The sequence below is a fragment of the Panthera onca genome, chromosome B4, assembly GCF_046562875.1.
Source record: "Panthera onca isolate mPanOnc1 chromosome B4, mPanOnc1 haplotype 2, whole genome shotgun sequence".
Classification (NCBI taxonomy): domain Eukaryota; kingdom Metazoa; phylum Chordata; class Mammalia; order Carnivora; family Felidae; genus Panthera; species Panthera onca.
Window position 1 is genome coordinate 136,011,428 of NC_138345.1, and position 16,573 is coordinate 136,028,000.

The window sequence follows — 16,573 nt, forward strand, 5'->3', positions numbered from 1 at the left end:
AGTCTAAAACAGAAGCTAGGAAAAGAAATCCAAGATACCTGCAAAATGTGCCACTGGAAAGAAAACCTAACAGTGGAATGGTTCAGATGCTAAAAAATTACAATTCCAGAAGTCTTCCCGAAATAAAAGAGACTCCAACCTAGCAATTCAAATAGTACCTAAATACTTATAAAATCAGTCACAAGTGTCCAACATCATGACTTGTAGCAAAATTACTGGGTTTTAAATAAAAAGCGAAAAATGTGCTGGCTATCTGAACAAAAAGACCAAGGCACTAATGAGGGAAAGAAAGTCAGTCTGTCATTAAACTTTTCTTCGGCAAAACTTTACATCACTAGGCACTGGGTAAAGATATTTAAGATCCTTAAGGAATGAAAATCTGAGCTAAGGGTTTCGTCAAATGATTTTTTATATAGGCCACATACAAACTGTAAGAAATCAGAGAATATCATTTCCATGGGCACTTCACAAGAAGTCTACTGGAGGACAAGCTTCAAATAACCAAAATGACTCGAGAGACAAGTAAGAGAGATAGAAGCAAGCAAGCAAGCAGGTGTGATAAAGACCTCGCTCCTAGTGCGGCAATCTTACGGAAGCTGGGTCAGTGAGACAGGAAGACCTACTTCTTTATGACTCACACAGAGACACGTTAGAAGATAAATCAAAACCTAGAAATGACCTTTGAACTGTTCCATTTAACGTCTCTCTGTTTGATTGCTACCCTGAGCAACCTGTCTGATGTCTTGGCTTTTCCCAAAACCAGTTAGGAAGGTTGGGATTCAAATTAGCCAAGCCATGGGCCAAATAAAATAAATTCCATTAGGAGCCAACCAGAAAGGATATGCTGGTGGCCATAAGATTCAGACTTTGGTGCTGAGGATTTGGAACTGATAGGATGGCAATGTGAACGATGACCAGTTGGTGTCAGCGATTTGTCCCTTCCCACCACATACCAACAAACAGGCCTCCGCTGACAACCTCGGTGTAGAGCTTTAATATAATGCAGCCCATAGCCCCAAATTACGACAGCTGACCCTTGAACAACACGAGGATTAGGGGTGGCAACCCGAACACAGTCGGAAATCTGCATGTAACTTCTGACCCCCCAAAACTTAACTACAAATAGCCTGCTGTTGACTAGGTAACTTACTGATAACATGAACGGTTGATTAACACATAGTCTGCATGTCGTATGTATTATATGCTGTATTCTCACAACAAAGTAAGAAAGAGAAAAGATGTCAAGAAAATCATAAGAGGAAATACATTTACAGTACTATGCTATAAAAGCTCTGTGTACATATGGAGCCATGTAGTTCCAACCTGCATTGTTTGGGTCCAGTGTGTATCTTTAAGTTTAGAACATCCACAAAAAAGAGTCTGTCTTCTAACTGAAGAACTTAAATTTCAATTATGAAAGTTATAGAGGAGACAGTGGCATGAATAAGATTTTAAGATGATCTCTACGACTGGGGTGTAGAAGACAGATCGGAACAGGCCCATGCTGCCGACGATGGCACCAGTTAAGAGGCAGCAATGAGAACTTGAGCTAACGCTACAGGAACAAGAATATACAGAACAGCCAGATATATATCTCATATTGAATCAGATAAAAATTGCCTTTCCTTGTGAGATGCATCGTTATTTTACGTACCCCTAACAAACAAAAATGTTGCCAATTATCGGTAACAAAATGCGAGAAAAACTGAGATTCCCATGCTGGAACTGAAATTGTATTATAGAACTCACCTTCTTACAATACCTGGTGAAATAAGCAAAAGAAAAAAATAGTAAAAATTAGAAAAATCAATAAATTACCAGCATAGACTGACACAAGAAGAAACTCTTAACACGGGCAACCAGAAAGCTTTGCTTCCAGTTATGGTAGATTGGCTCACATTGAACCTATCTTCTCAGCAGATAACAAGTATACACTCTGGCCAAAATATAAACAAAGAACTGTCTGAAGGCACTAGAGAGCAACTGACATAAACTGGAGTTGACACTTGGAAAAAGAGAGTAACTCTCGATGCATTTCTTATTATTTGGCTTTTTTCCAGCATCCTGCTGGCTTTAGGAATCAGAAGACAGAGTTCAGGACTACACAGTATCTGGAAAGTACGAAAGTGAGGAAAGACCGAAAAGAAGGGCTTGGGGGAGGATTTCCAAAGTCTGTGCATAACGTCTGCCAAAATCTTTGGCTAATCCCTGAACAAGATATATAGAGCAGACAATAAGATGCCCAGCTAAGGCTAAAATAGCAGAACAAAGATTTCAAGTGTTAAAGCCCTCAGAGAGGACAAAGACTAGAGTCTGAGTGTAGGTAAACAAACTGGCTGCTAAAACAAATACTTACATTCTTCAGAGGAACATAACAGAATCTAAAGTCTCTACGATGCAAAATTTACTGTATCCAGGCTAAATTCCAAAGTTGCTAGACGTAGCAAAACAAAACAAGACAGAAAACTGTGATCCCTCATATTTAAGCAAAAAAAGTAATCCATAAAGAACCAGACTTGGAGATGACCTAACGGCTGGAAATAGCAGATAAAAATTTTAAAGCTTTCGAGAGTTTTAATTTCAACACAAGTGCTTGAGAACAAAAGGGAAAACATACTCTTAATGAGTGAACAGACAGCAAATCTCAGCAGAACAACAGAAACTATAGCAATGCATTCTGTGTTTCTAGTGTACATAAAAGTACAACATATAACAGCACTGTAGCAAAAGACAGGAAAGAAGAATGGGCAAATACTGTTGTAAAGCCCTTATACTTCATGAGAATTAGTATAATATTAGATTGAGGTAGACTCTAATTAATTAAAGACATATAAGAGAATAAAAAAATCATCAGTTTACCCCATGTTCTCGAAATTATGAAAACAATACTGGAAAAGTGTGGGAGGCTGGTGTAGGTGGACTGACAACGAAGGAGAGGAGCATAATGCAAAACGGCAAAGATCTCATCTGGGAATAAAATATGAAAGGTGCAAAATTGCTTTAAAGAACATCCTCAGGGGCGCCTGGGTGGCTCAGTCGGTTAAGTGTCCAACTTCGGCTCAGGCCTGATCTCATGGTTCGTGAGTTTGAGCCCTGTGTCAGGCTCTGGGCTGACGGCTCGGGGCTTGGAGCCTGCTTCGGATTCTGTGTCTCCCTCTCTCTTTCTGCCCCTCCCCCACTTGAGCGCGTGCGCACACGCTCTCTCTCTCAAAAATAAATAAACATTAATTTAAAAAAGAACATCTTCATAAGAACACAAGTTCAGGGGTGCCTGGGTGGCTCAGTCAGTTAAACACCTGACTCTTGATTTTGGCTCAGGTCATGATCTCACGAACTATGAGATCAAGCCCTGTGATGGAGCTGACAGCACACATCCTGCTTGGAATTCTCTCTCTCCTTCTCTCTCTGTCCCTTCCTCACTCACACACACACACATGCTCTCTCTCTCTCTCTCTCAAAATAAACAAGTAAACACGAAAAAAGCACAGAAACTCAGTCAAACAAGATGGTAAGACAACAAAACGAGAGGGAAAGTAATATCGTAAACCAAAGGCAATGCCATGATAGAAGTAATAAATAAGGTAGAAATCACATGGAACAAAAAAAAGACCTTGGCAAAAATCAGATCACAAGTGTAGATAAAAGACTGAGATGTCACTGTGACCTCAGAGGAAAAGGGCAAAGAAATAAAAAGGCACTTTAAGATAACTTAACAGACACAAAAGACAAAGACGGTCCAACATAAGGATAATCTGCAACGGCGAAGTTAAAAATCAGGAAAATGAAACCAAAGATTTATTCAAAGATGTAATATTACTTAAAAAAAATCTTGAAAAAGTAATTGGACTTGCAGATTAAAAACACACTGTGCAAAAGGCTCAACAGCATGACCTATCCTAGCTATGTTTCTGAAACTCAGGACCAAGTAACTCCTTTGGGAAGCCAGCTAGGAGGAGCACGTCGTGGATAAGGGGGAAACTAGGCAAGCGTCAGACTTCTGCACAGCCCCATCAGTATCAGAGGCAGTGGGTCAAAGTCTCTGACGTTGGAAACGCGTGACCCGCGGGTATTACCTCCAGCCAAGACATAGTCAGGATTTTCTTTAGTTTCGTTGCAATTCCTGTGCTTCTGATATGCTCAAGTAAAAGTCAAAACTGATATAAAAGGCCATCTCTAGGAACCCCTTTCTACAAAGCTATTTCTGTCTGTCTGTCTTGCTTCTCCTTTCCACAGATCTGCACGGAAAGATGCCAGGCATCACGCTGACAGTGGTTAATTCTGGGTGGTAGGATTGGCTTGACTGTTTACTTCAATCTTTTTACTTAATCTGCCAAAGTGTCTGCTTCACAGGGCTGCGGAGAATATGAAGAGAGACAGTCCAGGAGTGTGCTCAGCCTCAGGCCTGGCATGGGACAAATGTTCGGTAAGCACGGTGGAATGTTATGGTTCTCAAGTTAGGACTCTAAACTTACTTGTGATGAAAAGTCTCTATGATCAAGGGAGACCACCACCTTATATCTCCCTTGGACAAAGTTCACAGCCCATGCTCCGGCCAAACACGTTCCCCCTTTGGGGGGAAACTCTCACTCCCTCCACGCTTGTCATGTGCATCCTGTGAACTCTGGGCCTGCAAAAGTGCCTCCCGGCTCCTCCCTGGACCGCCCTCCTCCTCCTGTGCACACCCCACGACATTCTGTTCTTCCCTCTCAGGCATTTGTACAGTTTGTTTTGGAGCTAAACAGCTCAAATCTCAACTCCACCAAAAACTAGCTCTATGACTTTGGGAGCTTCGTCTAGCACCCTTGAGTCTGAGTTTTCTCATCTAAAAAATGGGATAATAATACCCATCTCACAAAGGTGTTGAGAGAAATAAAAGTTAAAATTAAGGCTCATGAAGTATCTATACAGAGCACAACAAATTAGTGCTTTATATTATTATTTCTTTTTTATGTGACTTGTTTTATGCCTTACCTGCCCCATTTAAAACACACACACACACACACACACACACACATACACACACACACTCCTTAAAGACAGAGTACGAAGGGAAGCCTGGGTGGCTCAGTCGGTTAAGCGTCCGACTTCAGCTCAGGTCATGATCTCACAGTCCGTGAGTTCGAGCCCCCCGTCGGGCTCTGTGCTGACGGCTCAGAGCCTGGAGCCTGCTTCGGATTCTGTGTCTCCCTCTCTCTCTGCCCCTCCCCTGCTCATGCTCTCTCTCTGTCTCAAAAATATATAAAAAAAAAACATTAAAAAAAATTAAAAAAAAAAAAATAAAGACAGAGTATGTTACTTGGCTGCGAAGCCAATGAAGGGCCCAGTGCTGTGCACATGAACTAACAAAACATAAGGGATGAACAGGTTCTTGGAAGAGCATCTGGTCTAGTTATTCCTAAAGCTCGAGAGGTGTTAACAAGGAGACCCCCTAAGGAGTCTGCTATCAGTGATCTTAGAGGAACCGAGCTAAAATCTGAGAATTTGTCATTGTTAAGCTTGCCAGTGTGGCAAATCTGAGACTCACAGAAGGTGCTCGATGAGTATCTGTTGTATTGAATTAAACTGAAACCAGACAGTGACACCACGTCTCGAGGCAAGAAACCACTTGCCTTCAAATGACCAAAGGCTCCCAAGGGAGAATCTCCAGTTGCATTCTTCATAAACTCATCCTCGGGGGACTGGACTCTGCTCTCTCCAGAACTATCCAGCAGGTCAACAACTCTGGGCACTTTGTTGATGAGGCTGGGATAAACGCCATCAGTGCAAGGAGAAAACGTTCCGTCTCGAGGCTACATGCCTGTGTGAGCCTGGCTTTACGTGTCTAAGAGAATGCATAAACTACTCAGCTATTTGCCCTTTTATATTAAGATTTTTTCCCATCACTAAAGGGATAATGTGTTCATTACAAATTTTTGAATATGGGGCACCTGGGTGGCTCAGTCGGTTAAGCGTCCGACTTCAGCTCAGGTCTCACGGTCTGTGAGTTCGAGCCCCACGTCGGGCTCTGTGCTGACAGCTCAGAGCCTGGAGCCTACTTCCGATTCTGTGTCTCCCTCTCTCTCTGCCCCTCCCCTGCTCATGCTCTGTCTCTCGCTGTCTCATAAATAAACAAATAAATAAATAAATACATAAATAACATTAAAAAAAAATTTTTTGAAGATATAGAAGCAGCAGAAAGAAGAATGAGACAACACCCAGGCACATATCACTTAAAGACGATCTGTGTCTTAGAGTTTTCTTTCTAATCATCTACGGATAACACCCCATCCATTGTCCACGTTTACCATTAATTTCATGGAAATCGCTGCTCATGGCTGTGCATGGATACTCTGTGACTCACTTAACCCTTTTTCTGCTGTTAGACATTTATGTTATTCTTCTAAACAATGATGCCATGGCTATCTTTGCACCTAATGCATTTTCCATATTTGTAAGTATTCCTTAGAATAGGTCCTAGAAGAGGAATCATTGTGCCAAAGGATATTGAAATCTTTAGCTCTGTACTTTCAAAACACTCACCTGGATTTCCCATTTTATATCTAAGATTCAAGTCATTATTTACGCTGAGGTTCTTCAAAAAAACATTATAGTCCACTGTGGTGTCTTTATCAATGTTGTAGTGTTTTGCAAACCTGAAATAGAAATGTTCTTTGGTAATCAGAAATTACGATACAGAGAATCTAAAACGAGGCAAGGTATCCTTCAGCCCTGGGGCTGGCATTCATTTTAATGTATTTCTAGCTAGAGCTGGAATTAAAAAGTCAATGCTAAGAATGGTTAACATAAGATTCAAACACACGGACACTTCGAAGGAGATCATTCTCCTTGGCCTACCGACGCGTGCGTGAGGATTCGAACAGTACAGGTGCATCTCAGGACCCGTCTTCTCCCTTCTCTGGAAGGAGGAGGGAGCAGCCAGGACTCAGGCTGCACTCAGACAGCAAAAGCAGGTCCTACTTTCCTTTAATAAATAGGGGGCAATGGATCTGGGCCATGAGTCAATTAGCAGAAAGCCACCGTAACCAGAGAAATCCAGAGCTGGGTGTAGGGGGAGAACCCAGCCCATCCTCTTGACCCAGCACAGCATTTCACAGAGACAAACAGAGGCCCAGTTCACTGGGGTGAGGGGCAAAACCAATGATCTCTCCCTGAAATATACTGAGACACTCTTTCTTTCTAAGTTCAGATAAACAGGATGTTTGAATATTTTTTTCTTTTCAAAATGAATCTTCTATTATTCAAATCTGCCACTTGATAAATGGCTTCCTAGATGATTTCTGCATTATTACATTGAGAAAAAATTGACAGTTTTTAAATGTTTGGTTATATTATCTCCATATGTGTTGGTTTCTATAATTATCTAATTTCATGCTGCTTTCTAAAAATTTAGCAATTATCACTTAAAGTATTTGTTATTTTTCTGTTTTCCAAATTTAACAAAGAGTAACGTCATGTGTTCATTTCAACGCATACCTTTTTCTCACCCACTTTGACGAATCTTGCCCATTGTTCTAATAAGAAAAAATATCTGTAGATAGGATAGCTGCTAGATGTTAACACTGAAACTCCCAGAGTAGCTGCGTCTTTCATCCACAGTCTCTGTCTTGTGAAAATACGGCTGTGGGCTCAAGGACCCAGAAGGCTGACCTACTGTGCTCCCATTTGAGTTACTGTCCTATAGAAAGCGTTGGCTACTCTGATGCTCCAGGAAAATGTCCAGATATTGATAAATATCTCATCACCAACTTCCCTGTTTTCCGGAAAACTCCAGCATTCCTTCAGACTGGTATTTCCTCCTAAGAGAATCCTGACCTTTCCTAATACCCAGCCCATCCGCAGTCATAATCCCTGCTGCAGATTCATCGAGGACAGACAGAATCCCATGATAATATTTCCTACAGATAAAAATCTGAAAAACCAAGTCTCAGTAGTGCCCAGGCATACAGCTTCTCCAAGGGCTTTTTTTTTTTTTTTAATGTTTATTTATTTTTGACAGAGAGAGAGAGCGCGCGCATGAGCGGGGTAGGGGCAGAGAGAGAGGGAGACACAGAATTGGAAGCAGGCCCCAGGCTCTGAGCTGTCAGCACAGAGCCCGACGCGGGGCTCAAACTTACAGACCGGGAGATCATGACCTGAGCCGAAGTCGGACGCTCAACCGACTGAGCCACCCAGGCGCCCCTCCAAGGGTTTTTTTTTTTTACAAGAATGCAGGCAGGGGAGACAGGATCATTCCTGAGATAAAACAGCCGGGGCCGTTTTCCCAGGGAGCTGCACTCAGGGCAGGAGAGCTCACGTGTCTGCACAGACCTGCAGGCGAGTGGGTCACAAAGGAAGGCCAACTGCAGGGTCAAGGAAACGACACCATCGACCCATGAACCTCTCCGGCATCACCACCTACAACCAGCCTTGGGCTTCACTCCTCTGCACAGGCAGTGGGCTGACCTCGAGTGAGTTTGTTTGCTTTTTAGGCTGGCCATTCATTGTTTTACTGGGATCCAAATGCTTGGGCCTGTGGGGCTACGGACGGTAGGGTGTGTGAGATGGGAAAGGAAAAGCATAACCCAATGGGTCTCAGGGGGGTCTGATCAAGTGTAACATTGGTGAGGATAGTCTCTCTCGCCTCTTCTGCACACACACTGGACGGTATTTTGCAGCCTAAAGAGACCTGTCATCTAGGGAACGGAGTGCGTTCCTGGAATCTTTATGACCGTGACAGAGTCGCTGGGAAAGTGGCACCTACTATGCGCCAGGAGCATCCCAGACCCGCTTTATACACTCTGGAGCATCTTGGCGTCAGTCTGCAAGGGGTTTCTGGCTAGAAACTTCTTTAAGGGGAAGCTGGGTCTCGGAGGGGCCCAGGAGCTTCCCAAAGCCCTAGAACCGGGAGGGTGCAGCATAGATAGACCTGACCCCAAGCGGAGCCTGACTTCAAAGCCCAGGTTGTTACCGCCTGGTAAACCTAAAATAGCCAAGTTAATACTGAAGCAGCTTCTCAGGGAAAGAGTATATTCTTGAGCTTCTATAAGAAAAGCATTAAAGCCATTGAAGAAATGGTCTGCTTTTGATCCTTTGCGTTTCTGTTCTAAAGAAAAGCAATTCTATTATGTTAAGTTTCCCGAGCCTTATCACGAAAACAGTATTGTTCTCGAGGCTTAGGGAAAAAAACTCAAATAAAAATTTGTGGAGTTCTTTATTATTCAATACTTACGAGATGGGGAAACAGGCAGTAACATTTTTTATAGATTTACTAGGTTGGAGACCGCAGTGCCAAACACAAGGTTTATTGTCAAATAAAACACTGTTTTGTTTTGTGATTGCCTGTTTTAGAAGGGTGTTGCTTTTGTTCTATAATTGCGTGCACAAAATTATTTAATTTGTTTTGTTTGGATCTTACTCTGGACACTTTCCCAGTCGGAAAGATGTAAAAATTAAAACATCTATTACGTCCTTTTATAATCTGAGGTGGGTGAGGAAGAGGAAAACAGGAAGAACATATTCAAAAGACCAGGCAATACCCATTTCTATAAAGTCTCCCTGAGTTTCAGACCCCGCAGCGCCCCGGCCACGCTCACAGGCCCCCTACACTTCCTTGCTACGATAGCAGGTTCCTCTTCTCCGGACAGAAGCAACATCGTCTTTATGACACTACGCAAGCAGGCACAGCCGCCATTGTCACAGCGATTTATAACTGCAGTGTGATGTGAGGCTCTTCAGCGCGGAGGGAAATAATAAGGCTTGGTACTTCTGTTAACAGCCTGGGGGATGCTGAGTAGAGTGGGTAAAGGCAGGAAGAGAAAGAGAGCTTCCCGGCGGAGTCCCACAGAAATGAAGTTCAACGGGGGCCCCCTTCTAGTGGCTTCCATTCAAAACTCAGGTAGCCACGGAAGCCAAGCGTTTGGCTTCTTCTAAATGATCTGGAGTTTATTGGAGGCTCAAAAAAAAAAAAAAACAAAAAAACAAGATGCCCGTGCAGGCTTCCACACGCTGCCCTCGAGTCAGGAGCAGGTGGCGGCGGCTTTGGAGAGCCGTGAGGCGGCTAAATGTTCGGTTATTCGCGGTCCCCCTGCCGCGGTGCCCTCCCCCAACCCCAGCAACAACAGTCCTCAGAGGAAAATTAAGTTTCTGTCATGGTATCACGATGGAGAGCCAACAGGGAGCACACCAGCTAATGAATAAATCCCGGAATTGGTTCTTCTCTAACCCCGGGCCTTGAGTAAAAAGTCAACTGTGAACGGGAAACACGGGGGATGGCGGGAGCGGTGCCAACCAGAGAGGCGAGACAACGGGGTGATGGATCGCTTAAATAATCGAGATGTGTTCAGGCCTGCAGGCCAGATAGATGACTGTCACCCCGGGGACTCTCGGAATTAGAACCATTAGCTCTCGAGCATGAGCATTTGCGGGGAGCATCACGGGCCCAGGAGGAACGCCGTGAGCGCCTCGTTTAAAAAGCCAAGATGGAGACGGCAGGAGGGGATGACGTCGGACCCCAGGGCACCTGCCAGGTCCCACTTTGAAACTGGGTTAAGTTCTGCCGCACAATCTCTCACCACACCTTCGTTTACTCACTTTTTGTATTCATCGTCTTTCATCTTCAAACAGAAGGTCTCCAGAACTTTCCTCAGCTCGTGGGGCTGGACCAGACCGGTCTTGTTAACATCAATGAGCTTGAAGGCTTTGATAACAGTTTTCATGTTTTTGAAAATCTGTGTAGAGAAAGTGATTTAGGAGAAGCCAAAAGACCCGGTGTTGAAAACCAAAATGGTCATAAAAAATGTGAACGGTTTAAAATACTTCTTGTAAAATAAAATGTTTTCAAAGACTCACAGTTGTAGGTATTGCGAAATGACAGGTCTATGGGAAAAAAGAACACTTTGCATTTATTGAATGTTTGCAAAGCAATTTTCTCTGTAAATGGTCTTAGTAAGTTTTTAAAAAGTCTTTCTGATGTAAAGCAGTAAGTCTCATACACAATTCATTCCCTTTTAGAGCCATATGAAAAATCTTCTTTTTTTGTTAATTGATACTTAAAAACTATAGTTCAGGTAAGGCTGGACTTGTACAATCTTTTTCATAGCCATTTGCAAACTGTCTTTACTAGCAGCTGCAAAGCATGACTGTAGATTTCAACCCCTTTGAATTTTTAAATTTTTTTAATGTTTATTACTTTTGAGAGAGAGCGAGCGCACGAGCAGGGGAGGGGCAGAGAGAGACGGAGACACAGAATCCGAAGCAGGCTCCAGGCTCCGAGCTGTCAGCGCAGAGCCCGATGAGGGGCTCGAACTGACGAACCTCAAGATCACGACCTGAGCCGAAGTCGGACGCTTAACCGACTGACCCACCTAGGTGCCCCAACCCCTCTGAATTTTTAAAAACTATTCTAGAAAATCTGTATAGAGATCTTTCCCAAATTCAGCAAATGCATATTTATTGGGCACACAGACGTGAAAGGCATTTGGATAAGCCCTACGGAGACGCAGAATACTAAGCTGTGTGCTTATCCCAAGGCTACTTGTACTTAGAGGACAACATCTGCTGGGGCTCACGTGTGGAGCTGTGTGATTGAATCCCCCCGGCCCACGGGGAGGAAGCACCATTCTCCATTTTGCTGGGATTCTAATGTAAGCCAACCCATTAGCCGCACTACCCAAAGAGAAGACAAGACGTAAGATAAGCATTCGCTGAAGCTGGGCTGTGGGAACAAGAGCCAGATAACGGAGACGGTGTGGAGCTGTAGGCCTTCACAGAGAGTTCCTGAGTCGTCCAGGAGGCCTCCTGCAGGAGGAGGCATCTGAGCTGAGGGGTGACTAGGGCAGGGCGGGAAGGCATTCTGCACGGTGGAGCGTGAAGGCTGGAGTTCGGACTGTGGACGAAAAGTGATGAACGTCTGTCTGGTACAGCCTCAGAAGGTCTGATTCTACCGTCCTGCACTAGGTCAAGTCTATGGCCAGCCCAGAGTCAGGTGATCGGTGCCCCTCAAGGAAGGGGTTTGGGAAAAACTCTAAGACGAGCAGGCCTTTTCTCTCATTAACGTCTCCTAGTTCCCCAACACTTCCTCCAATGGGTCCCTTCCAGGGATGGGAATGGGTCCCTTCCTGGTGACCCTCTTCTGCGGTGGCCGCGCTCGTGCTCACACCCGAGGAACCACCGAGCTGAGGGACCCGCTCCCTCTCCTCCCCGGCTGCTTGGACCTACAAATGCCAGGCCCTCCTAGCTGGGCTGTTAGCCCCGGCCAGGCCTGCCCTGCCTCAAGGACCGCTCGTGGCTTCCCAAAGACTACCTCTGACCCCAGATCTCTCAGCTCCTGGCCCTCCCCGCCGGCCTGAGGTCACCGCTGCCTGCTGAGACTCCAGCCCTGTCATCCCCAGTGACGGCCACTCTCCAGAATCAGGCCCCGTGCTCCCACCACCCCCGCCCTGCTCCAGCTCCCTCCCTCGAGTGCAGGACCCCACGGCCTTCTCCCCACGAGGGCCCCCGTCTGCCACGCCAATTCCTGTGCACAGTCCTCGCTCCCTCCCAGCCAGTCTCTGTAATCACCACTGCATACGTGCTCCCCGCTCCCGCCTCAGCCTTGGCAAGCCCCCATCCCTGATTAAATCCAACTCCCCGCCTATTCCAGGCACCCGATGTGGCTGCAGGGGGCGGCCCATCCACCACTCAGCTGGGTCCCCTCACTCGAGGGCGCCGTGGGATCCTGCTCTGCTGCGTTAGTCACTCACCACCCCCACCAGACTCTGTCCACCTTCTCCATCCTTGCACCTCCCTTCCCATCCCTGGCCTTCCTTCCCGCTGACAGCCTCGCTCCTCATTCATGCAGGAAAACAAGTGGCTCTAAGATGACGGCCCCGTGCTCTCCAGTGTCTAAGTCCGTCTGACTCCAAACCCACGTGAGAGGCCTCCCCCACCCCCCGTTCCGCGACGCCACCCACCGGACACTCGCGACCCCGTCCCCCACACCACATCGCCCCGCTCACGTCTCCCCACAAACCCTGACCCGCCAGGCCCCACAGACCGGCCCCAGACGGCTCTGCCACCTCAGCCGCTCCCCCTCCCCGTCCCCCGCCACCTGTCCCCTGGCTCGCCGCCTTCCGGGCCCCGGACTCTATGCTGCTCCTCCCGAGTTCCAGGCTCCTCCCGCCTCAAGGCGTTTGCATTTGCTGTTCTTTCTGCCTGGAACATTCTTCCCCAGACACCCACTGTCTCACTCCCTCGCTCCATCCGGATCCCGGCCCACATGGCGTCTCGTCAGAAAGGCCTTCCTGACCGCGAGCGTTAAGTCAGGACCCCATCACCGATACGCAGGTTCTCGTCTCCAGAGCACTTCTCACCAGCTGATTTTTTTTTTTTAACGTTTTACTTTTGAGAGAGAGACCGTTAGCAGGCGAGGGGCAGAGAGGGGCGGGGGGGGACAGAGGATCCAAAGCGGGCTCTGCGCTGACGGCAGAGAGCTGGAACTCACGAACCGTGAGATCACGACCCGAGCTGGAGTCGGACGCTTAACCCACTGGGCCACCCAGGTGCCCCCTCACCAGCTGATTTAATGCCCATCTTTACTGTCTGCTTCTCCTTCTGGAGCGTCAGCTCCCCAGACAGGGCTCAGGGCTTCGGCTCTGGGGTCCGGCTCAGTAGGTGTCTGAGCGAATGAATGAAGGAACGACCTGCCTTCTCTTTCTCCTGCTTGGGAAAAAGCCACCCTCTGAGGAAGCTCTGTTATGCGTCTGCAAATACCTCCTCGGGCCGATCCTGAATGTCAGAATGATTCCGTCTACTATGTAATAATGGTTACGATCATATGATAACTGAACAAATATTAATTGAACGTCTGTTCTGTGCCCAGCCCGACGCTAAGTTCCATACACATGTCCCACTTCTAACACTGGCTAAGACCCGCTTAATATCCCAAACGGGGACTGCCCAGCGAGCAGGAGCGGGAACCGCATCCGCTAAGGTGAGGCCGCGGCTCGCAGGCGTCCGCCCTCAGCCCCACCGCTTTGTCTAAAAGAACGGAGCCCCGGCCACGGACCGCACTTGCTCTGTGGTCAGACAGAAACCTCGGCACCGTGTCTGCCGCCAAATTCTCGCTTCACCTCTTCGGGGAAAACGGAGGACATGAGGCGATGTGCTTTTTTAAAACCCCGAAGCGGCCCATATGGGTCTCCAGCGTGGAAAGCCAGGAAGCAGCCAGTCTGGCACAGAACTCACACCCACCAGAGGTATGTCTCCAAGTTTCTTATCATTTGTCAGACTGAAGTTTGGCAGGATCTGAACCGAGCTGCAGATGGCGAGAGGCTTATCAAAGCCGCGGAGTTAGGGCCACGGCGTAGAAGACTCGTCCCATACGCGACACGAAGGAAGAAAAGAGTATCAAGGGACAAAATGGCCGGGGGCATGACAGTGGCCGTGGCCGTGCCCCATCCCGTGTCCCGGCTCCCTTGAAAAGAGAGGGCGGGGGGAGGCAGGGGAGGAGAAGGTAGAGACAGAAAAATAGGACGGTGTGGGCAGCATCTAGCTCCTTTCTAGGCCAGCTAGACGTGGGCCATTTTGGTATAAGTGGGACACGTCTGTATTAAGAGCCGCTGTCTCTGAGCCTCCTGCTTACCCCCCACGCCGGCTCCAAATCCCACAATCTCGCCCCCTCCCACAGTCCCTGGGCTCCAGCCACAGCGAACTGCTCAAATTCCCAAGCCCGGCAGGCTCTCTGGCACAGGCTGGAAAGCCCTCACCAGACCTGCGAAGCCCTAGTCGTCTGACCCCCACTCCCTCTCCACCCCGCCCCTCCTGCCCTCCCCGGCTCTCTCTGCTCCAGCCGCCCGGCCGCCTTGCTTTCTCCGGCCCGTACCAAGCATGCTCAACCTTCAAGACTTTGGCACGTTCGGTCTCCTCCTCCTGAAGCTCCCTCCTGGCCTTCATTCAGGTCTGTCACCCGCCGCCTGCTCCTGGGAAGCCCTCCTCGATGGCCCGCACAGAAGCCTGCGCTCGCGTCCTTTTCTGACCTCCCGCTTTCTTTTTCTCTTGGCGTTCATCTACACCCGGGCCCCTTCCATATTTCCTTTCTGTATCTGTTTATCGTTTCCCTTCCTCCACTGAAGCGTAAACTCCGAGGAGAAGGACGTGGTTTTATTTGCCGCTATACCCGCCGGGCTTAGAACGGCACCTGGACAGCGTGGATGTTCATAAATATTTGCAGAGCGAGTTAGCAAGCTGGGTCTGCTGCCCTGAGCCCTTCCCCCGGCCCCGCCACAGTTCTTCGGGGGGCAGGATCCCGTGCCCTCCCGCTGGCTTTCCTAATTACACTTCCACCCGGCCGCTGGCTCCCGAGCTTCGATCTTGTCATCGGGGGGTGTTCCTGCCTGAAACGGGCACCCAGCTCCCTGTCTGGCCTCTGCTCCCCAGGGCTCCGTCCCTCCATTCCCACACGCTCTGAGGGAGGGGTGATCCAGAGGGCCAAACCCACGGAGAGAGGCAAACACTGGTCCACTGTCAGCAAAAGGAGAAGAGCCCCTTACTTCCTCCCTCCACACCCGGCAAGTCTCCCAGAAAAGAACCCGTGGCCTTGCCCTCCTTACTGCCCAGAGATGGGCCTGGAAAGGGGTGCTCTCCTAGCCTGGCGTCCCCGACTACAGAGGCCCGACTCCTTTTCCTGTATTCCGGGCGCGGCAAACTCTTGCCTACCACCTATCTGTGTCGCTTACAAGCTAGGAATGATTTTTACATTTGTTAATGGTCGACTGAAAACAAATTCAAAAGAAGGCTCTTTGGTGACATGTGAAAGATGAATTTCACATTTCAGAGTCCACAGGCAACTTTTACGCTGCCCGGCCATGCCCGCTCATTTGCACGTTGCCCCTTGGCTGCCTCCCCCTACAAACAGGGGCAGAGATGAGTACTTGGGCAGAACACCTGGCCCATAAAGACAGCATTCCTTACTGTCTTTACAGAACAAGTTCACGACCCCTGTCCCACTCCCACCCATGGACTCCCACCTACCTCTATCCGAAGTCGAGGAGCTTTATGTGCACAAACACAGGAGAAGCCCTGAGGATTCAAAAGAAAACCAGAACAGTAGCTACTTATGGCTTTAAAGACTTGCAGCCATGGGGCGCCTGGGTGGCTCAGACAATTAAGTGTCCGACCCTTGATTTCGGCTCAGGTCGTGATCTCACGGCCGTGAGATCGAGCCTCGCGTCAGGCTTTATGCTGAGCATGGACCCTACTTGGGATTCTCTCTCTCCCTCTCTCTCTCTCTCTCTCTCTGCACCTTCTCTGCTTGCTCTCTCTCTCTCTCTTTCTCTCTCAAAAACCTTTAAAATAATAATAATAATAATAATAATAATAATAATAATAATAATAAAGACTTGGAGCCAGGAAATGGGTCTGAGGCTACGGGGACGGTGTTTCAAGTCTTCTCTTCCCAACCATCTTCCCCATGCCCTGCACCAGACTAGTCCCGGCCCACCCTGGGCAGCCTGGGCCCAGACAGGAGCTGCTTCCCATGGCTCTCTGAGCGAGCCCCGCACCAGGCTGTGTGCTGGCCACCACAGACACAGACCCTCTACCCTCCCCCGCTAATGCT

The 16,573-nt window shown here is 47.8% G+C and overlaps 1 protein-coding gene across 9 annotated transcripts in view; it reads right to left on the reverse strand.

Annotated features, from left to right (window-relative positions):
- Nucleotides 1-16,573, reverse strand: part of EFCAB6 (EF-hand calcium binding domain 6) — a 244,332-nt gene that overhangs the window by 165,310 nt on the left and 62,449 nt on the right. For 8 of the 9 annotated variants that reach the window (XM_078449363.2, XM_078449359.2, XM_078449361.2 and 5 more), the window contains 2 exons: nt 10,570-10,706; nt 6,520-6,632 (listed from right to left, as the gene is read on the reverse strand). In XM_078449363.2, coding sequence (XP_078305489.2) covers nt 6,520-6,632; nt 10,570-10,706 — 250 coding nt within the window. Of the gene's footprint in view, nt 1-6,519; nt 6,633-10,569; nt 10,707-16,573 lie in introns of those variants that run through there. The other variant, XM_078449367.2, reaches the window with a different exon arrangement.